This window comes from Plecotus auritus (assembly GCF_963455305.1).
Source record: "Plecotus auritus genome assembly, chromosome: 1".
Classification (NCBI taxonomy): Eukaryota; Metazoa; Chordata; class Mammalia; order Chiroptera; family Vespertilionidae; genus Plecotus; species Plecotus auritus.
This window is the reverse complement of record NC_137770.1, coordinates 190,169,330-190,195,919: the sequence shown is the minus strand read 5'-3', so window position 1 is coordinate 190,195,919 and position 26,590 is coordinate 190,169,330. Positions and strand designations below refer to the sequence as shown.

Genomic DNA, 26,590 nt, shown 5'->3' with positions numbered 1-26,590 from the left:
CTAAACCGGCAGTTGGACATCCCCTGAGGGTTCCTGGATTGGAGGGTATAGGCTGGGCAGAGGGGCGCCCCCCCCACCCCTGTGCACAAATTTTGTGCACCAGGCCTCTAGTGTGTGTATAAAACAAATCATGTTATATGCCATATGTTCATAATGATACATCTAATTCCAATCTCAAACCACAAGATGCATCCTTGTCTTCTCATTTCCATATTTGTAACTTCCTTTTCCAGTACTGAGAAACCTGGCTTCCCATTATGTTCAACATGTATATTTATTTGTTTGACTTGAAATACACAGAAGGTAATTTCAGAATTGTTAACCCATAACAATTAGTACAAAACAAGCCTACTAAATAGAATTCAATATTTCCAAGGGTTTTTTAAGTTATTAAAACAACATAATTTGTGTGCAGATCTGAAGTGTATAGTTCATTAGTTTAGACAAATGTCTACAAGTTGAGCCAATACATATATATGTTGAACTAATGGAAAGCCAGGTTTGTCACTATTGGAAAAGGAAGTTACAAATATGGAAACGGGAAGACAAGAATGTGTCTTGTGGTTTGAGATTGGAATTAGAGATATAGTTAATTGAATTAACTACAGCAGCGGTTCTCAACCTGTGGGTCACGTACCCCAGGTTGAGAACCGCTAGCAGGGTCACCTGAGACCATTGGAAAACACAGATATTTACATTACGATTCATAACAGTAGCAAAATTACAGTTATGAAGTAGCAACAAAAATAATTTTATGGTTGGGGGTCACCACAACATGAGGAACTGTATTAAAGGGTCGCGGCATTAAAAAGGTTGAGAACCACTGGTTTAGACAAATGTCTGTACTCATGTAACTCATGTCCTGTCAAGATACTAGACTTTTCCATAACCGTAGAAAGTCCCCTGTGCCTCTTTACAGTCAATATCCACCCCCTGAAGAGTAGCCATTTTTTCTGATTTCTACAACCAGAGACTGGTTTGGCTTATTCTAGAACTTCATGTGAATGGAATCATGAAATGTATATTCTTGTATCTGGCTTATTTTACTCATCATAATAACTATGGTGTTACGTGTATATATAATTTGGTTCTTGTGGTTGACCAAGGAGTATTTCACTGTATGGTTTTCTTCTAGAAGTTTTAGCTTTTAAATTTATTTATCCACTCACTATTGATGGGCACTGTTTGGGCTATTTCAAGTTGGGGCTAATATGAATAAAACTACTATGAACATTTTTGTACAAATATTTTGTGAACATATGAATTCCATTTCTCTTGTTTATACATCTATGGTTGGAATTGTTAAGTCATAGGCAGACATATGTTCAACTTTACAAGATGTTGTCAAACCTTTTATTAAAGTGGTTATACCATTTATGCTCTTACCAGCAATATATGAAAATTCTGGTTGCTCCATATTTTCACCAACATTTGGTGTTATCAGTCTGTTTTTAATTTTAACCATTCACATGTTTATGTTATTGCATCTCATTGGATCTTAATTACATTTCTCTGATGCATAAGGATGCTGGGACTTTTTCATGAGAACTGGTCATTTGTATATCTTCCTTTGTGAAGTGCCTATATGAATTTTTTCTATTCTAAATTGTGTCTTTTGTCTTTGTATTATTGAGTCATAGGAAGCATTTATATATTATGGACGTAATTCTTTTGGCAGATATATGTTTTGCAAGTATTTTCTGACAGTGTCTGGCTTGCCTATTCATTTGTAATGATGCCTTTTGATGAACAGATTTCTATTTTTAATAAAGTCTAATTTATAAATTTTATGGTTATTTTTGTATTCTTTTTAAAAAATCACTTCCTTCCCTGAGGTTGTGGATTTATTTTCCAGTTTTCTTTTAGAAGTTTTAGCTTTTGAATTTAGGTTTAATATTTATCTTAAATTAATTTTTGTGTTTGATGCAAAGTAGGGTAAGCTCTTTGTGTTGTAAGCCTAGAATTCTATTATTTTAAAGAAAAAGTTTTCAGAAATAATTTTATGTGTTGTGTTGGTTTTTTTTTTTTTTTGTATTAATCAAGATTCTTTAGGGTAGTAAGTAACTCAAACAAGATTAAGCAAGCAGAAATTTATTTGTTCACTTTGCTTAGAATAATAAGATACCTCATAGGATCCAAGGAAGGTACACACAGGCCAGGACTTCAGGAATTAGAACTAGGATGGATATTCCAGAGCTCTCTCCTTTCTTCTCTCACATCTGCTTGTCTCTGAAGAGCCTCATTTTGCAGACAGCTTTCCTCTACTGGGCGGGGGAGATGATTGCTTTCAGCCTCAGATGCTCATCCATCATGTGTCTCTATAGCTGACCTAGGAAAGTACCCCACTTGGTACTGCTTCAGTCACATGTCCACTCCCTGGCTGGTCACTGTTGCTAGGCAGCTCAGGACCTATGTGTGATCCACATTCTGGCAGTGGGATAGTGCGACCAAGGGAAACAGCATGGCACAAAAGAGTGTTCCCAGGCTTCTGGACATGCCGAATCATATGTCCCACTGAGCTTCATATTTTTAAAAATATCTTTTTATGTATAGCATTTCTTTATCTTTCATTGAACTGCTGATTAAATATATTCAAGTACATGAAAGCTAGGTTTCTGTTCAGTTTATCTAAAACTAAGTGTGTATTAATTAGATATTTTGAAGAACTATAATATGTTCAAATTATATGAGAATAATGACACCTCCTCAAAGATCAAAGTTTAGTGCATCAAAGTGAATAATAATGGGAATGATGCTGAATAAAGGAGAATTGCAGTCAGATTTTTTTTTCACTTTGACATCTCCCCACTTACCTTAAATTCTAATGAAAGAATTGTATTGTCAGTATTTCAATATATTTAGAGTGAAAAGTGATTTTCCAGAACTTATTAAAGAAGGCTGATGATGTTCAACCCATGGGATTAATTGATAAAGAAGAGGTCCTTATTGGAAATCATTAAATACCTTACAGCTTGCATTTGAAGGAGAAAATCTGAGAGTTTATTGTAGACGAATGACTATCTTAGCCAAAGTTACCTTCTTGTAAAGTGTGGTTGAATAAAAAGCTGGTTCCATAGACAGCCTTGAAATGATAATATAATTGACAGCATATCTGATCTTCCTGCATTGGATTCATTAAAGGAATCTGACATTAAAAGTAGTATTTAAGGAAGACAGGGGTTGGTTGGTGGGAGGGGAGAGATTAATGGGGAACTTATATGCATATATATATAGCCTATGAACACAGACATGATGAAAGCCTGAGAGGGGCCGATGTAGGGTGGAGGGGGTCAATGGGAAATCAAAAGGGGGGAACATCTGTAATGCTTTGAACAATAAAGATAACTTTTTAAACAACTATTTCAGACAAGTTTTTAAAAATCTTTATTGTTGAGAACATTACAGATATCTCCCCTTTCCCCGCCTCTTGCCCTCCACCCCTGGTTCCTGCCCTGCCCCAAGCCTTCACCACCCTATTGTCTGCATTTTTATCTGAGATTAAAAATGTGACCATGAGGGGACAAAGATAGAGAAATTCTGTAAGTGACAGGCCCGGAGGTTATTTCTCTACTGTGAGCAGAGGACACAGCTGATCGGGTTCTCCCCACCTCAGCCGGACTGTCTTTCTCAGCTTTCCACTTGTTCAGCTTTGCAAATCGCCCACCCCTTTTACACACTCCTCCCACTGTGTGCAAAAGCTCTCCTTCACTGCTGCCCTTATTTCCCCATCCTGTGGGTATTATCCCATTACTCTTCAGATTTAGGTGTGGAAAACCTCTTTTCTTTGTTTCTTGAGACAGCTTTTCAAAACAAAATTTTGAACTATGAGTAAGAGGAGGGGAGGGACACACAAAAGCTGAAAAGTTAAGATGTTTATAAAATTGGGTTTCTGATCTTATTTTTAAGGGTCTAGTAATAGATTGGACTAATTAAAATAAAATAAGGGACATCCAACTCCTATTTCCTTTTCTCTGCTTCAGACCTGTTTTTTTTGTGATGCAATGACTGTTGCCCTCTTTGAGCTCTCAGCAAGCTATTAGTTCTTCCTTAAAAGAAGGTGACTTTTGTGCTCGCTTTAGCAGCACATATACCCAAATTGGAACAATACAGAGAAGATTAGCATGGCCCCTATACAAGAATGACAGGCGAATTCATGAAGCATTCCATATTTTTATATAATGTAGAGCAAGTGGCTATAGGTAATAATACTGCATTGCATATTTAAAAGTAGCTAGGAAAGTGGATTTGATAGTTCTCATCACAAGAAAAAAATCTGTAGCTGTGTATGGTGCCAAATGTTAACTGGATTTACTGTGATGATCATTTTGCAATACCGCCATGCACACATAATGACATTTTAGTCAAGAATGGATCTGATGGCCCTAGCTGGTTTTGCTCAGTGGATAGAGTGTCAGCCTGGGGGTTGAAGGGTCCCAAGTTTGATTCTGGTCAAGGGCACATGCCTAGGTTGCGGGCTTGGTGCAGCCGATCGATGATTCTCTCTCATCATTGATGTTTCTATCTCTCTTTCTCTCTCTCCCCCTTCCTCTCTGAAATCAATAAAAATATATTTAAAAAAAAGAATGGATCTGATGGATGGCGGTCCCATTCTATCTAATAAAGAGGGAATATGCTAATTGACCCTCACACCATTGCAAATATGGCAGTACCCATAGTCAATAAGGAGGGAATATGCTAATTGACTGCTCCACCCTCAAATATGGCAGCACCCACAGTCACAAGTTGGTGGCTCCCAGTCCCCTCAGTCCCCCAGCCGCCCAGAACCAGCCCAAGGCGCAGGCAAGCCTTGGATGGTGGCTGCCTAGCTGCCCAGGGCCGGCCCAAGGCGCAGGTAACCAGGGCCGGCCAAGGCTTGCGCTACCAACAGTGGCAGCAGCAGAGGTGTGATGGGGCATTTCCTTCCCCTGATCACCGGGTCACCTCCTGCCCCTGAGGGCTCCTGGACTGTGAGAGGGGGCAGGCCAGGCTGAGGGACCCCCCCCCTTCCAGTGCATGAATTTTCATGCACCGGGCCTCTAGTAAGATTATAACAGAACTGAAAAATTACTATTACAGTGATGGCATTGCCACCTTAACATTATGGCACAACGCATTACACACGTGTGTGTGGTGATACTGGTGAGACACATACTGTAATGCCAGTCATATGAAAGTACAGCACACACAATTATGTATAGTACATAATACTTGACAATGATAACTATGTTATCGGTTTCTATATTTTCTATATTATACTTTTATCATTATTTTAGAGTGCACTCTTTCTACTAATTGCTGTAAAACAGTATGCTGTGTGATGCTGGCAGTAGCCTCATACATCTTGTTTCCCATTTTTCTTGATTGCTTCATTTTTTCTTGTGCTTGGTTTTATCTCGTGTAGTTTTGCACAGTAACATGCTGTGTAGGTTTGTGGCCTAGAAGCAATAGGCTATATCATGAAGCCTAGGTGTGAACTAGGCTCTACCATCTAGGTTTGTGTAAGTGTACCCTATGATGTTCGTGCAAACACAAAATCTCCAATGATTCATTTCTCAGAGTGTATCCCTGTTGTTATTTGGTGAATAACTGCATATAATGTTATGTTTGGTGAATAACTGTGTAATGTTATGTAAATTTTAACTCAATTTAAGAAAGAAAGAAAAAGGAGATGATTTTCTCTTCTTTTCCCATTTCAAATGGCATTCTCTCTTAGGAAGTACATGAGTTTCTATTTTATATTAGTTCTTGGTTTGTTAAAGGATTGAAGTAACAAACAGTCTCCCTCTCCTTTTCCTAGGCAATTGATTGATGTGACTGTTTAGAGCTGTTGTATTGAGATGGCATCTGGGAGTGTATCTAAGTTCTGCAGGAAAAAGAACTGTGATTAATGAACGATGTCTGACACGAGCTTGCAATCAAAACACTTTACCAAGTGTTTGATTTTTGTTTCTACTCAGGTTATCAGCATTGGGAATTCCAATAGTTCTCATTTTTACTCCTCCCTCTCATAGTGATGTGGAGGTGGGGAACCTATCTTAGCATATATTAAAATACTTTTCTCCTTATTGAATGAAAATCTCCTTAAGAGGGAGAAGATCCTTCCTACAAAGTATGAGGCATTTTACATACAACAAAAACAAAGTAAATGCATAAAAGAAGTTTTCTTGTAAGTAATTAATCCCATTAAGTCATTCTGATTTCTTACCAAATGAATATGAAAATATTGAAGCTTAAAATATAAAATGTAAATTGGCATTCCTGATTCATCCCAACATATACATCATTTTTTATATTTCCTGAAGTTTTGGACAATATAATTTCAAATGAATCAAGCAACAGGATATTTAGTGTTTCCTCAGGAAAATAACTGCACATTTACAAAAATTATTACTGTTAAAGTTCTCCCAGGTGTGCTCTTCTGGTGACTACTTTAAACTGTACTCTACTCAATTCTTCTGTTCTCTTCATGCTTAAACTCTTTAGTTTTAAGAAAAAAAGTTTATTTTTAACTCAAATTATGAGTAGGGCTAGCATCACCAGTGAGACAGAAACTCAGTAGTTTCTGAAGTTCAATTTAGTTTTCATCTACTACAAACTGAAAGGATTAGGTTTAGGTGGGAGAATTTGGACTGAAGTGCTTGCATTGTTGTCTAATAATAAAATATTTAGGACTTTTTGCACTGTACTTTGGGGAACTTTGAGGCCTTTGTGGTCAATTCTAGTAGGCCCCAAAGGCTGACTTATGCATTTTACATGCATTCCTTCCTTCATTCACTCACAATTATTGAACAAACCTTTGTGTATTCAGTATATCCTGGTTAGTTTGGTGGGTTCCATGGAGCACTTATCATCAATGAATTACGGTATAGAAAACTGTAAAGTAATAAGCATATGACCAGATGATAAAGATGATGTCCGTAATCATGATGTTCTCATGGAAGGGGGATGTCTAGGTAGGGGATAGCAGTGGCAATAGAGAAGCTTTTGTATAGGAGCTGAAGGATAAATAAAAAAGATGTGGTATATGTATACAATGGAATGTTACTTACCCATAAAAAAGAATGAAATCTTACCATTTGCTACAGCAGGGCTAGACCTAGAGGATATTATGCTGAGTGAAATAAGCCAGTCTGAGAAAGACAGATACCATATAATTTCACTTATATGTGGAATCTAAAGATCAGAATAAACAGACAACATTTAAACAGACTCATAGATACAGAAACCGAGTGATGATAGCCGGATGGGAGAGAGATTGGAGGACTTGGTAAAAAAGGTGAAGAGATTATGAATTATAAATTCACTCACACCGGTTTGGCTCAGTGGATAGAGCGTCGGCCTGTAGACTGAGGGGTCCAAGGTTCGATTCCAGTCAAGGGCATGTACCTTGGTTGTGGGCACGTCCCCAGTGTGGGGTGTGCAGGAGGCAGCTGATTGATGTTTCTAGCTCTCTATCCCTCTCCCTTCCTCTCTGTAAAAAATCAATAAAATACATTAAAAAAAAGAATTATAAATTCATAGTCACTAAATTGTCAGGGATGTAAAGTCCAACATAGGGAATATAGTCAATAATATTACAATAACTATGTATGGTGCCAGGTGAGTACTTGAAATATCAAATATTATAAAGTATATGATTACCTACTATGCTGTACATCTGAAACAATTACAAAATAATATTGAATGCAAAATGTAATTGAAAAGTAAAAATAAAAGAAATGAACCTTAAAAAAAAGTTAACCATGAAATGCTGGCAGTGAGAACAACCAGCCATGCGAGGCAACCCAAGGTGCTTTAAGAAACACAATTGCATCCTGAAAACAGACTTAGGCTCTTGGAACTGGTTTTGCAGCTAAAACAATTTCCACCGGAGCCTCTGCAATATCAGACCTAGAGTGCTTATTCCCTGTAGGCACTACGGTTTGATTCATTCTTCAATCGAAGAGGCAATGTGGTCAAGAGTGAGGGACAGAAAGTGAACTGTTCTTCACTCATCAGTTTTCTTTAGTTAGCAGTTACCTTACAACAAGCATCTAAGACTTAGTTCTTTTAATTTTTTCTTATACATCTCTTTCGTAGATGTGCATTGCCTTCATCTATTCTGGCTGCCATAACAAATGGCATATGGACTGGGTGGCATAAATGACAGACACGTTTTTCCTTACAGTTCTGGAGGCTGGAGGTCTAGATTGAGGGGCCAGCAGGTCAAGCTCTGGTGGGGCTCGTTCCTGGCCTGCAGGGAGCACCTTTCCCCTGCGTGCTCACACAGCCTTCCCTTGGCACCTGCCGGAAGAAAGGGAGTGGGACAGAGAGAGAGAAAGCCAGATCAAGCCTGAAATTATTTAAATATTTAGAATATTAAGTTCTAAATTAGATAAATAATTGTAGTTATTGAAGAAATGTCCTGGAAAATAATAAAAATAAATCTATATGTTTACGGGTTGACTGTAATATACCACGATTAGATTATTCCGTGAACATTGAGTGGCGAAGCTCTTTTATGTTCTTTACTTCATCAAAGGATGTGGGATCTGAAGGAATATACATACATGTCTTCCAGTGGCATGGAACTGAGTTTTGGAAAAATGAGAAAAGAATCTCAACAAATGTTTTTGCCTTTTAAGAATTTTCTGCCTTAGGGAGAAAACACACACAGTGTATATATACTCATACCCACTCCACACACACATACCCACATGTATGCACACACATGTACACACATATAAACATATGCATGCACACATGCACACATTATCTCACTCCTTCTTTATGTTTTGCTTTGTGAACCATTACCCATAGAAAGGATATATGCTAGCACTGAGATGTACAGCACAATAAAATGTACAAACCTGCCTGACAAACCAGCATGTTAGCAACAGCTACAAGACAAAGTTGTTTTTTTTAAAATAAGAAAGGTTAGAATTCAGATAAATATTGGCTTTTGTGAACAGTGCAATCACATTCATTTTACAAAGGAGTTAGGTTCTAATGTCAACAAAAGGCAACAATTGGATCTGAACAGAATTACACTTGAAAGTTACATACATCTCTCACAAATTGCAGTATTTTATCAAACCTGCCAGTTTTATTTTTGTTTTCTCCCAGAGCGATAGAACAGATCACTGTTCTTTCACTCAACAACTGGAGTAGTTTGTGTTGAAGGGCCTCCCCATGTGAAATCATGTGAACTCTGAAACTCCAGGGTCACCGTTGTACAGTGACACACCCCACAGAGGCCCGGGGAACTGACACTGGCTGTAAGCACACGCCTCCCATCCATGGGACCATGTGTTCACTGAGTGTAGTGGAGGCCTTAATGGTGAAACTGCTTATGCTCTAAGTTCTCTCTCTCCCTTCTCTTTCCATCTAGCTCCCTCCTCCTGTTTTTTTTTTTCACTTTCAATTTTATTGTGTGTCGATCTCAGGTGTATAGCTTAGTGGTTAGACAGTCACATACTTTACATAGCGTTCCCTTCAATGTTTCCATTACCGCAACTGGCACCATACATAATAGTTATCACAATATTATTGACTATATTCCCTATGCTGCACTTTGCATCCCTGTGACTATTTGTAACTGCCAATTTGTACTTCTTAACCCCTTTACCTTTTCACCTAGTCCCCAAACCCTCTTCCTCTCTGGCAGCCACCAGTCCACTCTGTGTTTATGAGTCTATTTCAATTTTGTTCTTTAGATTCCACATATAAGTGAAGTCATATGGTATTTGTCTTTCTCTGACCGACTCCCTTTCCCCCTCCTTCTTTGTCAGTCTCTTGTGTTTGCTAGACATGTGTAGTCCCATAGATGAATCCAAACACACTGCAACTCTATGGCATATGGCATTCTATTTTTATACATCTTTGATTACATGCATGTTTATATATTCTCTGTTGAAGTCACAAATAGAAATAGCAATGTGTGTGGCTGTTGGACTTTTAGAAACTCTGTTAGGAGCAGGAATTTCATCTCAGATTGCACCATGGAATACTGTTGTGTATTCTGGATGCAAAAAAGAACCATACACATAGATGTACAAATCAGTTTCCACACCTGGAAAATAATTCAAAGCTATAAACCCATCAAATGATGGTAATTTTCTAAGCCCTGATATGGCACAGTAGCCACCATTAAGGCTCTTTTCTAAGATTGATATGAAGACACAACTTTTCAATTATATTTTGTTAGTTTAGAGTAAAAAATTATGTTATTGTTATATTGTCATTGTTAGGTTGATATGCTAAACACCTTAGTTGATAGTTCTATTCTGTAATTTCAGGTACCATCCAGCTGCCCCAATGCAGTGAAAGTCCTTTCTCAGTGGAGATTCAGTTAGATTATTCTCTGAGAAGTTGAATGAGTACACTATGCTTTTCTTCATGCTTAACCACTATTGATTGCATGCATTTCCTACAAGGCTAACACATGTAAATGTTGAATGTTATATTTCTTCATAAAAGACTGTTTCAGGTTCATTTAAGTTTGAAGATTTTGACATTGTGTTTAAGAACAGTTTTGATGCTAAAGTCTCCTATGTCAGAGAAAAATAAATCAAGTTCTTAAAGTATACAATCTTCTTTAAGAAATTTAATGCAGTGTAAAAACTCTCCAAAATATGCTTGTATGAATTCTACTGTGGTTGTTACATGGCTTCATTCACCAAGTTTACATTGTTTAATGAACACCAAGTGAGCACTCTTAAAGGTACTGGGTAAACTCCAGTAAGGAAAAGCTAGTCCTTAGCTTCCTGAAGCTAATGCTCTCCTGGAGGGATCATTAGCCATAAACAGCTAAAGAAATACCAATTTAAAGAAGTGTCAGGAAGACAGAGGACAGAGTTCAATGATAGAGAATAACAAAAGGATAAGTAACTACCCGGGTGATTAGTAAAGCCTTGTTGGGAGGAGGTAGTTTCAGGCTGAGACTTAAAGAATGAGAAAGGGTCAACCTTCAAAGAACATGCGGCAGAGTAGCTTAGGCCAGTGGTCGGCAAACTGTGGCTCACGAACCACATGCGACTCTTTGGCCCCTTGAGTGTGGCTCTTCCACAAAATACCATGGCCTGGGCGATTCTATTTTGAAGAAGTGGTGTTAGAAGAAGTTTAAGTTTAAAAAATTTGGCTCTCAAAAGAAATTTCAGTCGTTGTACTGTTGATATTTGGCTCTGTTGACTAATGAGTTTGCCGACCACTGGCTTAGGCAGAGATCAGCAAGTATCAATAACCAAGGCATAAAGGACTTGGGTGTTTCCAGAATTGGTAGTAAGCTGGTATGGTTGCTTGCATCAGAGCTTTTAAGTGTGTGTGTGGTGTGTGTGTGTGTGTGTGTGTGTGTGTGTGTGTGTGTGTGTGTGTGTGTATTGGAATGGGGGGATTGAAGGTCAGATGAGGTTAGATCAATAAATAGGTGCCTCGCCCTAGCTGGTTTGGCTCAGTGGATAGAGTGTCAATCTTCAGACTGAAGGGTCCCTGGTTTGATTACGGTTGGGGGCACATGCCCAAGTTGTGGATTTGATCCCCAGTGTGGGGCATGCAGGAGGCAGCTGGTCAATGATTCTCTCTCATCATTGATGTTTCTGTCTCTCTTTCTCCCTCTCCCTTCCTCTCTGAAATAAATAAAAATATAAATAAATAAATAAATAGGTGCCACATGATTCCTGATTTATAAGCCATGGTAAGACTCCAGATTTTAAAAGAAGCATAATCAGATCCCACCAAATTTTAAGGGTAGAGAAACATTACCTGATTTAAATTTTTAAAAGCTCACTTTGGCTGCTTTGTGGAGAATAAAATATGTGTGAGCATGTGCCCATGTCTTAGTGTTTGTGGTTTAAAATGGAAGCTGTGAGACCAGTTGGAGGGCTATGAGAATCATTTAGTCAAAGATAATGATGGCTTGGCTCATAGGGTGAAAATGGAGATGGATCCAACGGGATGGATTTGAAAATATTTCAGAATTTACTGATGGATCTGATATTCATGATGAGGAGGAATCAGGACTCAAAGATGATTATTTTTTTCAACTGTGTGTATCATGGTGCCATTTACTAAGATCAGGTTTGGGGCAGGGGCAGGTTTCAGAGGGAGGTCATGTTCACTTTTAGATATCTAGCACCAAACCTATTGCAATATTTATTAATTCATCAAACATTGATTGAGCTTTACCATATGCCAGACATGGTATGAAGTGCTGAGGATATCTAGTGTCCTTAAGCGTATGGAATTAGAGAGGTGGTGGATTTCAGTGTGCTGGAAGGCACAATAGTTAGAAATGATCAGGCCAGCATTGTAATTTTATAGGTGAAGGGTAGAATTTGAGCCATTTAATTTCTGAAGAAATATCAAGACTCCCCTATAAAAATCATAGTTATTTCAGTAAACCTTAGTTTTACTCATCTAGCAATAGTTGTGGCATTATTTTCTCATGGAGTTATGATACGATTTGTTTTCATTTCTGTTTAATGAATTGTTGCAATTAGTACTATTAAAATACTTGCTGATGCATTCTGAAGTTATGAAATTAGAGGCATCATAGCCAGGATTTCAGTGGGTGATGCTGTCATTGGTTTCACCAGACTTGTAAACAACTTATGTAAGAAGGATTATAAACAATGTTCTAATGTGCACACATTTTTTCTAAGGCATTAATGGTAGATATAAACAAAAATGGGCAGTTGTATTTTTACATAATTGATGGTAGGTTCCTAATTACCTTGAAGAATTTTAGAGGGGATTTTTCAAACTTAATAGAAAACATGAATTATAAGAGGAAAGAAAAAAAAAAAAAAAGAAAGAAGGGCCAAAGGAAAGAGTCTATTGTGCATGAATTCTAGGTGTGTGTGTGTGTTAGAATGTTTGTTTTAAGGAATACCTTTATAAGTTCAACTTTATAACTTAAGGTATTTGGTCAACGAATAAATAGGTGCTGATGAAATAACAACTTGTGTAGATTTGAACAATTTAAATACCAGGAGACCAAAATGATTAGAGTGGTCTAAATAAGCATACTTATTATCTAAATTATGTTAAGCATTTGTTGTTCATTTAGAGTGAGCTTTACATGGCTCCTTATATTTGGTCAAATAACGTAAAAGAGAAGAGATGAAAGTTCCTGCCCTGAGGGCATAACAAACTGAAGCATCGGGCATGATCCAATGTGCACACACATGCACGCACACGATGGAGGAATGCTTCCTGCAGTAAGGTGTTTCTGTCTTGGGAATGCCTTATGCAGCAAAGGAAGTTTCAGGATGTTTTATAGAGATGGGGGCCTATTAGTGAGAAAGATGTTTCGGTTTATAATGGAAAAAGTGAATATTGAATGAGACAGATGGTGGTCAAGTGGCCTACTTGAAGCTTAAAGATGGTTTATAGAGATGGAGATGAAAGCAAGGATGGAGATAGCTTGGAATGTATGAGGAAGCTATCTCCAATGGAAGAGGCAAAACTACTGAGAAGATGGTTGAGGTGCTCACAACCTGATTAATTGGAGGCAAAATTCTGCTTCATCTCTGTAACAGGGAGGGCAGGACTAAAGTCAGAAACTAAAGGCCCGATAATGAAAGGTCTGACCCTGTACTTTCAAAGAAGAAACTTAAATAACTAAGGGCTGACAAGGGGAACTTCATGGAATTTATAATTAGGACTGTGTACATACAAATCAATTGAAAAAAATCAATGATGAAAAGAAGAACTAGACAAAAAGTCAGCTTGTTTTCTGGAATCAAGCAGAAAAGTAGGAGCTTTGTGCCTGGATATGCCAGAACAGGAATATTCTATTTTATTACTTAGTCTGTATCTTTATATGTTCATCAAAGATACAAGGGTAAGGGTGGACTTTTCATGAAAATATGCAATATTAGTAGAATTTGCAGAAAGCCTTTGGGGCAGGAAAATGTCTTTTATTCTTGGCCACTTGTCCCTGGTTCTCCCAGAAAGCCACTTCCCCATTTTACTGTGGCAGTTTAGCTTCTCCCCTGTTGATTAAGATTTTTCTCTACAATAAACTCATTTCCTTGCTATGTATAGTGTATACAGTCCTATACTCCTTCACACATAAACTTGCAGCATTCTTCATCATGCAATTGACTTAGTCCTGGTATTTGAAGGAAACTCAACTGGCTGAGCTGGGGTCTTTATTTTTTTTTATTTTATTTTTTTCTCCCTAAACTTTTTCAGCTGCACTAATTCCTGACCAGCCAAAGAAACTCTAAACAGGATACACTTTGGGGAAAGGGGCCAGATACATCTTGAGAAATTTTCACATATGTAAAACAAATGTCTTCCATTGTGGTTTTTAAAATAGTCCCTTTAAACTTTAACATGTGTCAGGCTAGTGTTTGCTCAGATAATCAGACCTGTGCAAATGGGCCCCAGTCAGTACACACCAGACACAGAGGCCCATTATCATGAGACTTATGGTTTTTGTTGGTTGTTTTAGTTTTTTAAAAAATTGCTTCTTAACACATTACCTCCATAACTTTCCCATCTTCAGTTCTACTTAGTAAAAAAGGGATGTTATTGCCCGGCTGACTAGCTCACTTAAGGAATACACAACGAACTCTCTCCAAGTTTTCCGCAGGCACAATGTTGTCAGGTCTGTGGTTTGCTTCTAGAAACTTGGCAAGTGAGTTGATATACATTTTTCACTCCTCATCCTGTTTCATTTTTTTTTTTAAAAGAGATAAGAGTGATTTTCAGGAGTGAATATATCAAGCACCTTATTATTTCTTTTGTTTGTTTGCTAAATAGGAAAGTCCATCAGCTTGATAATGGAGGAGAACAATGACTCCGCTGAGAACCCCCAACAAGGCCAAGGGCGGAATAATGCAGTCAAGTGTGGGTGGCTGAGGAAGCAAGGAGGCTTTGTCAAGACTTGGCATACCCGCTGGTTTGTGCTCAAGGGAGATCAGCTATATTATTTCAAAGATGAAGATGAAACCAAGCCCTTGGTAAGTAAGGAAATAAAAAGCACTGTGGGTCCAAGCACTTTAAGAAGTAAAGGGGTTTGCTTGAAACCGATGGTCTCCTTCAGTTCACTGGCATCTTTCATACTTTTTCTCATTGTTTACCTTGGTTCAAGATGATGAACTTACAAATTGAGGCCAAGAGGCAAATTATATTTGTCTAATATTAATTTTGATTTCTACAAAGCTGGACCATTATGTCTGAGTCTCTCAAGCAAACTAATTTCATGAGAAAATATTAATGGACATCTGCTAGAACAGACATATTGTAGCCAAACATCTTTCCTTTTCTCAAAAATAAGTTGGAAGTGAAGGAAGACTGTAAATGCACCTTTCAGTAATTTCTGGGACACCTTTAGTATTAATTCTCTGGGGTGCTTCCCTCCACTTTAACTCATATAAAACATGGATGTGGAGCTAAAGTGAACAATGCTGATACATCCAACCAGCATACACAATATACTCTGGGAAGAGTTTCTATTTTTCTTTGTGGTTCCTAAGTGGTCTTTTATTTGCTTGCTTATTTAGTCATTTTCTCAGCCACAAATCTCTAGGCTGCAATGAGAGAGAAGAAAAATCTCATTCTCTCTCTGTAGCTACAAGGTTTTTGTTTAGCTCTGATCATTGCTTATCAGTTGATGAAAGGAGATATGAACTGAGGCATTGCATCACTCTATGTGTTTTTCCTTCCTTTACATCTATCTACACTAATAAAAGAGTAAGATGCAAACTGACCATACCTTCATGATGCCCACCAGCCAATCAGGAGTGAGTATGCAAATTAACCCAACAAAGATGGTGGGTTAATTTGCATACACAGGCACCAAGCGGCCAGGGGTGGGGTGGGACACAGGCGTTCTGCACTGCCCTAGCCACTCAGGGCCTCTGGGCAGCGTGGGAAGGCAGAAAGGTGGCTCTGGGCCAGAGCAAAAAGGTGGCTCCGGCTGGAGCGAAGGCAGTGCCAGCAGCCAGGGGAAGGAAGGCCCATTCTTGCACGAATCTTCGTGCATTGGGCCTCTAGTAAGATATATGAACAAGAGAAGAAACATTTTAGATTAGTTTACATAAGTATCCCTAATAGTATGTTCTTGTGGCTAGTTCCCTTGTGTTAAAGTTCAATAACTTAAGTAATTTGAAGCAGTGCTCTGCTTTAGTATTTTAAATTCCTCAGACATTTTAATTTCATGGTTTTTATTAATCTAACTAGAGGCCCGATGCACAAAATTCATGCACGGGGGCGTGGTGTCCCTCAGCCCAGCCTGCACCCTCTCCAATCTGGGACCCCTAGAGGATGTCCGACTGCCCGTTTAGGCCCGATCCCACTGGATCGGGCCTAAACGGGCAGTCAGACATCCCTCTCACAATCCAGCACTGCTGGCACCCAACCGCTCGCCTGCCTGCCTGCCTAATTGCCCCTAACTGCTTCTGTCTGCTAGCCTGATCACCCCCTAACCACTCCCCTGCCAGCCTGGTTGCCCCTAACTGTCCTCCCCTGCAGGCCTGGTCACCCCCAACTGCCTTCCCCTGTAGGCCTGGTCACCCTAAACTGCCCTCCCCTGCCGGCCTGATTGCCCCTAACTGCTTCTGTCTGCTAGCCTGATCACCCCCTAACCACTCCCCTGCCAGCCTGTTCAGCCCTAACTGTCCTCCCCTGCAGGCCTGGTCACCCCTAACTGCCCTCCCCTACAGGCCTGGTCACCCCCAACTTCCCTCCCTTGCCAGCTTGGTCACCGCTAACTGCCCTCCTCTGCCGACCTGGTAGCCTCTAACTGTCCTCCCCTGCAGGCCCAATTGCCCCTAATTGCCCTCCCCTGCAGGCATGGTCACCCCCAACTGCCCTCCCCTACAGGCCTGTTTGCCCCTAACTGACCTCCCTACTGGCCAGATCGCCCACAATTGCCCTCCCCTGCCGGCCATCTTGTGGTGGCCAATTTGCATAGAACCTCTTTATTAGATAGGATTGAATTAGATAAAAATAGTAATGCCAATACATACTCCAAGCCTCAGTCATTATTTGAAAATACTATTATTTTTTGAGCATTTACCAGAGCCAGGCATTAGACTAAGAATTATTTATATTGTTTTATGAAATGCTTAAAATAATTCTATGAGGTAGGATTATCTCCATGTAGGCATTCAGAGACCAAGGTTTAGATACAATGCAGATTACCCAAAGTTAGACAGTTTTGTCTTTAAATCTAGGTTCCTATGGCCTCAGCCAAAGACCTCATAAATAATTGAAAATATTTCATATTGGGATCATGACAATTATAGCGCATTTCTGTACCTGTTATTGCATTCATCATAGCATACCAGTAGAGAATCTGGGATTATCATTACAGATGAAGAAATAGAGATAGCAAGTGATGTAACCAAGATCTGTAGAGATAGAAGCAAAGCAGTAGTCTTTTGTTTCTCATCTCATACTCAAGTGTTCTTTTCTCATTGCACCATGTTTTATACTATATAATAGTCATATAAATATATTATCTTGAACATATAATCGTTTTACTAAACGGAGAAAAAGGGATCAGGTTAATGTGAAAAATCACAGAACCTCGGGGATCCAATATGGGGACTTTGATATGGAAGAACACATTGAAATAAATAGAAGGCGGATGAGTAAGATTCAATGTTTTATCTCCTGAACTTTTCAGGTGAACTGAATTGTTAACCAGAGTGGGTATGAATTAAATGACTAATTAGGTCTGATCCTGGACCTAAACAAAGGATTAGGGGAGAGAACAGAGAATGCAGGAGCTGAATGAGTGGAGAAATGAAAGCAGACCTAACAAAAGTTCTCTTTGGTGAGCTTCATGTACCTTCTAGTACTGAAGGTAGAATACAATGGATCAAGCCTGAGTTCAATGTTTCTAAAGTGTGAGGACTTTCAGGTTTCAGAGAATATGTAAATGAACCCCCCCTTTGAGGAACTCTGCCCCAAGCTGTTCAAAGAGGGTATCATCTTATTGCCTTGGCCATGCTTCTCTATGTAATTTCTCAGGTCTGTCTCATCACAGATAGTATTCCATGCAGTGTCCTTAAATTTCATAAAATTTTGAAAATATAAATAAGAAAATGCAAAAACTTCTGATTAATGCAAAAGAAAATTGGCCTCAAATGAAAATTACTTTTTATAATATGTCTAAGGTAAGTTGTTTTTTCATATTAGTATGCCACTACTATTTGTAGACTTATAATAACTGAAATGCACAAAATAGAGTTGTATTGACAGGAAAGTACTGATTCTTATACAAACTAATCATAGCCTACCATCATTCCCCAAAAAGTTTTCTTAAGTAATGAACAGAAAAAGAGTTCCTCCCTTCTGGTGCACAGCAGGGCCAAGCACTAAACACCTAGAATTGCAATGGAGAAATTGGAGTTGCTTTATTGCCAGGTGAGAATGGGAAGTTATTGCTCAAACCTGAACTTCTGAAGGCTTACTATCAGAGGGTTTTAAGCAGTTACAGAGAACAGGAATCGCTGGTGGGGCAAGTTTTAATTGGAAGATTTTGGAACTTGACCATTTATGGTGAGGCGCTTCAGCACTGGATCTTCCTGGATCCTTTGCTTCTTAAAGGGTTCCACTGTTCAAGGTCCAGTCAAGTCCCAATCCTTTGGGTCCAACGGGAAGGGTCAAGACTTTGCCCTGGGGGCAGCTGTGGGACAGGGGTGGCACATTCACAGTGCTGTCTCTGTAAAATGCCTCAAGAACTGTATTGATCACCAAGCTGCTTAAAGCAAGCAGAACCAGTGGTCAATGTGATTTGTGTGCTGTTTTATTAATTTTTTTCTATATATTATTTATTAAAGATTTGCTACTAAAGCAGTAAAATTTTGGGATAAATAACTTATACACATGGGATAAATAGTATATATATATACTGTATATTTGATCACATTTCACAGCAGTACAAGCATTGTGAATTTTAACATTGTACTTTTAAATTTTAATCTTTCACATTGATGTTTAAACACGTGCAAACAGAATCAGATTAAAAACCAGCAATTTCTATATCAGAGGGCACTTAGTTTAAATAACCATATACTTGCCTATGCATGGACTAATTCCTTCCTTTAAAGTAGATTCTTTAAGTGAGGGTAGGTGTTTGTCACACTGTAAGTGCTAAAACATATTTTTGGATTAGTTGGTGAGTGAGTCAGTAAAAGTCTACAGTCATGTGGGGGGAGGCCAGAACTAGGTACTATGAGTAGTATTGACTATTCTCAGCTTCATACATCAAAATCACAACTCTGTATTTACAACAAGGATGTTTAAATCACATTAAATAAATTCTGTAGTGATATATTATAGAATAACATTTAAAGAATTGGTCATCTCAATGCAGAACAATTGAACACCGTGAAAAATGTTTACATTGGGAAATAAGTAGTTGTCAGAAAAGCCTTCAGTGTATGTATGAGTTAATGTGTGTGTGTTTGTGTGTATATATGTGTGTATTGACCAAGGGGTAGTAATCAATGGCAGATGGGGAACTAGAATTATAATAGAACTTTCATTGAGTTTCTCAACAACTCAATAAAGAGAGGAAATTCTATCATTACGCTTGTTACTAAAAACTACCCAGCTGTTGAGGAAAACATATAGGGTCAGGCAAAAGTAAGTTTATAGTGTTCATATGGAAAATAATACAATAATTAATAACTAAGAATATAAGAATAAACTCTGTGTCTCACATACTCACAACTGTAAACCTAGTTTTACCTCCCCCTGTATAAGCAAAATTATAATTGGACAGGCTACCATGTAAGTACTGAAGGCTCTGAAAACACAGGTGTTATTAGTGCCAGGAGTGAGTGGTGGGTGACTCTGTCTAAAGAGGCTGGGAAAGGCTACACAAAGCAAGAGTGACCCTTACCTGAAGTGTTGAAGGTTAGTGGGCATTTTCCAGATACATGAATTTGGAAAAGAATTCAGAATAGAGGAAAGACATGGAGTTGTAAAGTTAACATCCGTGGGTAGTTCCATATTGAGATGTGGGAATCCCTTTCACGTCCCGCATGGTTCAGGGTTCCGGTTCAGGGTTCGGGTTCTGGAGAAGGCCGCACACAAATGAAAAGAGATTCGGAAAAGTATTAATTTGGAAATATTGGGGGCCAGGCGGGAGCCCAACTCTAGTGGAAGGACTACCCTTTGCTCTGGCCTTGCAATCCCTTTTATTGAGACTATGGGATACGCCCATAACCTTTAGGCAGGAAATTCCAATAACAGAAATTTACATAGGAGAAACAGAGGTGGAGGCTGCTTCAGCTAACAATGTTTCAACTAAACAGTGAGTGATCAAAACAATTAAGGTTGTTGACCAGCCTTCCCAGTTTCCTGTCCACATCTTTCTATTAGTGATAGAATGATTGGTTTCCGGCAGTAGTGAAAGGACAGAAATGGGGTTAGAGAGATAGGTGGAGCCACGACACAATGGGATGCATGTGTTGCACAAAGAGAATGGATTCTCTGGTGGGCAATGCAAAGTTATTTTCATAACACCTGTGCTAGTATTCAAGCTACAAAACTGCACTGATTTGTTAGAAAGAAATGATGGCGGCTGTTTCCTGTTGTATTAGTCTGCAAGGCTGCCATAACAAAATACCATAGACTGGGGGCTTAATTAACGGAAATTTATTCTCTCACAGTTGTGGAGGCTGGAAGTCCAAGATCAAGGTGCTTCCAGAGTTGGTTTCTGGTGAGGCCTCTCTTCTTGGCTTGCAGACAATCTCCTTCCCTCTGTGTCCTCACATGGCCTTTTCTCTGAGCATGGGAGAGTAAGATAGCTCTGATATCTCTTCTGCTTATAAGGACATAAATATGAGTAGATTAGCCTCACCATTAATGTCTCATTTAACTTAATTATCTCCTTAGAGGCCATGTTTCCAAACACAGCCACTTAAGGGTATTTTGACTTCAACATGTGATTTGAGGTAGGAGAGCACAATTCAGTCCATAACACTTAATACGTTGTAAAACTATGCTGATGAATATAATTTTTCACTTAGGTTTTCCTCCCACCTAGAGCACCAACTTTTATGTCTACTAGAAACTAATGTATCTGTTTTACAGCATTATATACTTAATTACTTGTTCTTTTTCAAATTGTACCTTGGTCTCCAAATATTCCATAACTTGCACAAGTGTGAGAACCCAGAAAGTCTCACGGCCACTTTTCTTGTACGTTCTTTTTGAGCAAAAGTCAAAAGTGATTCTAGGTTCTCCTCTCTCAGGAGAGAGTGCCGGATTTGTAAACAAGACTTTCCAGACCTTAGCCAGGGTGCCCCCAAATGGAACTATTTTATATTTAAGATAAACCAAGCTAAAATGTTTAGTATTCTATAATTTTTTAAATTTAATAAATCTTTATTGTTCAGATTATTACAATTGTTTCTCCTTTTTTCCCCCATAACTCCCCTCCACCCGGTTCCCACCCCACCCCATGCCCTTACCTCCCCCCGACTGTCCTCATCCATAGGTATATGCTTTTTGTCCAGTCTCTTCCCGCACCTCCCACTCCCCTTTCCCCCCGAGAATTGTCAGTCCACTCCCTTTCTATGCCCCTGATTCTATTATATTCACCAGTTTATTCTGTTCATCAGATTTTTTATTCACTTGATTTTTAGATTCACTTGTTGATAGACATGTATCATAATTTTTATCTTTACCTTTTTCTTCTTCTTCCTCTTCTTAAAGAATACCTTTCAGCATTTCATATAATACTGGTTTGGTGGTGATGAATTCCTTTAGCTTTTTCTTATCTGTGAAGCTCTTTATCTGCCCTTCAATTCTGAATGATAGCTTTGCTGGGTAGAGTAATCTTGGTTGTAGGTTCTTGCTATTCATCACTTCGAATATTTCTTGCCACTCCCGTCTGGCCTGCATAGTTTCTGTTGAGAAATCAGCTGACAATCATATGGGTGCTCCCTTGTATGTAATTAACTGTTTTTCTCTTGCTGCTTTTAATATTCTCTTATTGTCTTTTGTTCTTGGCATTTTAATTATGATGTGTCTTGGTGTGGTCCTCTTTGGATTCCTTTTGTTTGGGGTTCTGTGTGCTTCCTGGACTTGTAAGTCTATTTCTTTCACCAAATGGGGGAAGTTTTCAGTCATTATTTCTTCAAATAGGTTTTCAGTATCTTGCTCTCTCTCTTCTTCTGGCACCCCCATAATTTGGATGTTGGTATGCTTGAGGTTGTCCCAGAGGCTCCTTACACTATCTTCAAATTTTTGGATTCTTTTTTCTTTTTTGCTTTTCCGGTTGAGTGTTTTTTGCTTCTTTGTATTTCAAATCTTTGACTTGATTCTTGTGGTCCTCTAGTCTGCTATTAGGTCTCTGCATAATATTTTTTATTTCAGTCAGTGTATGTTTAATTTCTAGTTGGTCCTTTTTCATATCCTCAAGGTTCTCGCTAAATTTATCGGCCTTTTCTAGGATATTCTTGAAAAACCTTATAACCGTGGTTTTGAACTCTATATCCAGTCGTTTGTTTTCCTCCATTTCTTTCGTTTGTGATCTGTTTCTTTGTCTCTGCATTTTTGTTGCTTCCCTGAGTTGGTAGAGTAGCTTTGTGTGGTAGGTGTCCTCTAGGGCCCAGTGGCTCAGCCTCCCCAGTTATCTGAGGTGGACACTCTTGGTGCACCCCTTTGTGGACTGTGTGCTCAGCCTTGTTGTAGTTAAGTCTTGATTGTTGTTGGTATCACTGGGAGGAATTGACCTCCAGGCCAATTTGCTGTGAGGATCAGCTGTGTCTACCCTGGGAGAACTTCTGTGCTGGAGACAGCCTTATGAGACAAGACTTGCAAAATTGCAAAAGCCTCTGTGATCAGCTTGGATGGGGCTGAGTTTCAGGGCGGAGCAGACAGCCTTGGTTTCCTGTCAGCCCTGCCCTAATAGGCCCCTGTGTCTCAATGTCCCATGGTAATCGCTGCAAGGACCTCTGAGAGAAAGCCGCCCTCGAGTTTCGCCCACTGCCAGACAGTTCAGTTTCTCCCCGAATGAGTCGGGGTTCCCAGAACCTTTCCCGGAACTGGAGTTCAGCGCAGTGGGAGCTTTCATCTCCCTCCCGCTTTAGAAAGCCAGCCGTGCACTCAGCCTCCCGTGCATACAGCAGTCAGTCCTCTCTGCGTGCCTCCTGACCTCTGCCTTCTGTAGCTCCCAAGTCTCAGTGTGCTTTCTCTTTTCCAGACAGTCCAGATTCCTTCCGAATGAGTCTGGTTTCCCAGCGTCTCGCCCGGAACTGGAGTTCAGTGCAGTTGGGAGCTTCCTTCTCCCTCCCACTTTAGAAAGCCAGCCGCACACTCAGCTGGCCATGCACACAGACGCCTGTCCTCTCCGCGTGCGAGTCTCCATACCTCAGCCTTTTGCAGCTCCTCTGAGTCTCAATGTGCTTTCTTCTTTTCTTCTAGTTGTAGAATTTCCACTCAGCCAACTTTCCTGTAGTTCTGGATGGTGTCCGTTTTGTCTTTTAGTTGTAGTTTTGATATTATTGTGCGAGGCAGCAGTTTAGGTGTTTACCTATGCTGCCATCTTGGTTTCTCCAAAGTATTCTATAATTTGAAAAATAGAAAACACTTCAGTTCTTCAGGGCCAAAACTCTCCCCAGAAACCACTTTCTACAGTGTTTACACTTACATAGATACAGATTTTATTCATAACTGATTTTAAAAATAAAGTTGATTTTGGTTGTTTATGAAAAACCAAATACAGAAAAATGATGTACCATATGTAGCCAATTTTTGAACATACATTAATGCATTCATAATGTCTGTCACTCATAGGCCGCCATCATAAGAATTTACACTACTGTATTTTTCCAGCATTTAGGTAACATTTTATTTTGTTTTTTAATCTCTAATATAAAGTCATATTTATATTTGAAAATACAAGTTAAAATTATACTATAGAGAAGAATCTATTTTAAAAAGATCTCCCACCCTGGCCAGTGTGGCTCAGTTGGTTGAGCAGCACCCCATGCACCAAAATATTGACTGTCTGATTCCCGGGTTGTGGGCTCAATCCCTAGTAGGGGGCATCCATGTTTCTCACATTGTTTCTCTCTCTAAAATCAATAAAAACATTAAAAATAAAGTTTTCCCATCCACCTACGCATCCTTTAGGTTTTTGAATAGCTATTTAAACAGTTTTAAAAACAGATTTAAACTGGGTTTGTGACAATATCTGTTTGGCTGTTTTCTTGAATAATTATAAGAAATGACTGTGGCCTTAATTATAGACACTATAACGTGTGTGAATCAACTGAGTCAGAGATAAAGTATGTTTATCATACTTATCCTAAATAAGTGTAGGTATTGTTAAAGGAATACAGTGATAAATATCTAGTGCCTTTTTGGAACCATCTGTTTTACTTCTATCATGATATGTATTGTTACTTAAATAATAGCTAAGTATCAAATTAGTGAATGTCTCTGACATACCCTTGGTACTAGAATTTGACGCTGGAAAGGATTGATTTTTTGAAGCCAGTCTGAGACTCCTAATAAAATGACTAAAATCCAAATAGGCACCAACCCAATTAATCTAGTCTAGACTTTCTACAATAGATATTGATCCAATTGTGTGGGGAGGCTTTTTCTGGACATGATGAAGATGACACTGTTAGATCACAATGGATTTTCTTAACTTAGAGAACAAAGTGATTTTGAATGAATTTTAACCTGAGGGCTGACCTCTAAATGTCCATGAATTGATTACTGATTTAAGAATAAGCTCTAATTTTATATATATTTAATGAAACTGGTGAGTTAATGAAATCTAGAATTCTCTAAGGCAACTGCTGTTCTCTTTTAAAATATATGAGCCAGAAGAAGCCAAAACCCAGTTTATGTGATTAAAATAACACTAGAAACCTTAAAACTTGGATTTTATCTTCAAATCTAAAACTGAATTTTTATGTATCATTTAAGTTTCTTGTACTTAAAAGGACACACAAGATGGTATTCTGCATCATCATTCTTAGTTCTTTCCTGAATATGATTATATCAAGAGAGAGTATTATTAACATAAAATATTATTTTATTCAGTTAGTAGTTGGACAATTTTTATTGCTTGCAGAAGTTATTTAGGCATGGAATTTATTTATTTTGGAGTGGTCAAAACTTGGATTTTTGAGTCTAATTGTTTGTGTTGAATCTTAATTCACCACTTAATAATTCTGATGCATTGGGCATTGAATAAGCCGATTTAAGCTTTAATTTACTAAACTTTACAATGAGATAATAATAATACATACCTTGGGATATCATTAAGAGTATTAAATAAAATAATTTATGCAAAGGATCTTAGAAAGCAGTAGCACATAATAAGCATAAAATAAATATTAGCCATTTTATACTATTACTATGACAAAAATATAATTTATTTCTTAAAGTATTCAACTACTCATTCATCCACTTGTGTGTATTTTTTTAAAATATATTTTATTGATTTTTCACAGAGAGGAAGGAAGAGGGATAGAGAGCTAGAAACATCGATGAGAGAGAAACATCGATCAGCTGCCTCCTGCACACCTCCCACTGGGGATGTGCCCGCAACCAAGTTACGTGCCCTTAACCGGAATCGAACCCGGGACCCCCCAGTCCGCAGGCCGATGCTCTATCCACTGAGCCAAACCGGTTTTGGCTTGTGTGTATTTTTTATTCATCATATATTTATAAATTTCTAATGTGCATACCAATGCTATAAAGATTTTAAAAGAAGAAGCTTATTTCTTTCTCAAGTGAAAGTCCTAAGTGATTCTAGGTTAAGTGAAGGGAGTCTGTTTTAAATGATTGTTTAGAAACTTAGACTGCCAGTGATTTTGCAATTTTAACTTTTGGCCTCCAAGTTCACCATGGGGTCATTTCCTTCTCAGATTTAGAAGAGGGGATATAAAAGGAAGTATTGCATGGAAGGTTTAGATGGACCAGGTATGGTGATAGCCCTTATCACTTCTGTGCACATTCCGTTGGATAGAACTGAGTCACATGATCATACCTAACGGCATAGGAGGTTGGACATGTAGCCTAGCTTCATCCTGGGAGCAGAGGAGAACATGGGTATTGAAAAAGAGTTAGCAGTCTCTGCCTCAGGTGATCAAATCATTCCAAACATCCATGAAGATGGTATTAAATTCCAAAGGATGTTATAGATAATTGCAGTTACTGTACAATGCATTGAGTATTTTAATAAGGAAAATACAAGAAACCATTGGAGGCCATCGTAGAGGCACTTATAACTACTTTAAGGTTCAGGGAGAGCTTTTCAAAAGAATATATATTCAACCTGAGAATTGGAGGAGGATAGAGCTTTATCACAAGCTTTTGGCGGGGATGGGGTATGTGGCAGACTAAAAGGTGTAGGCCATGGTCCTTCAGTAGATTTTTGGGGAATTGACAATGGTCAAGTATTTCAGTACTCAAGAATAAGACAAGCAGTGATGAGAGATAAATTTGGAGAAGTAAGCACAGAAAGTATGAGTCCAGTAAAGCATGTTAAGGATTGTATATTTTATCTTGACATTTTACATTTCCCCTGCATTTATGCGCCCTTTTCCTTGATTTAATGGCTTAGCACTTAATATAGGGAACATTCTATGTATCGTTTATTGTGAAGGAATTC

General features: G+C 38.6%; 1 protein-coding gene across 1 annotated transcript in view; it reads left to right on the top strand.

Annotated features, from left to right (window-relative positions):
- Positions 1 to 26,590, top strand: part of ARHGAP24 (Rho GTPase activating protein 24) — a 466,522-nt gene that overhangs the window by 66,249 nt on the left and 373,683 nt on the right. The window contains exon 2 of the mRNA XM_080685258.1: positions 14,749 to 14,948. Coding sequence (XP_080541384.1) covers positions 14,769 to 14,948 — 180 coding nt within the window. The 5' untranslated portion in view covers positions 14,749 to 14,768. The remainder of the gene's footprint in view (positions 1 to 14,748; positions 14,949 to 26,590) is intronic.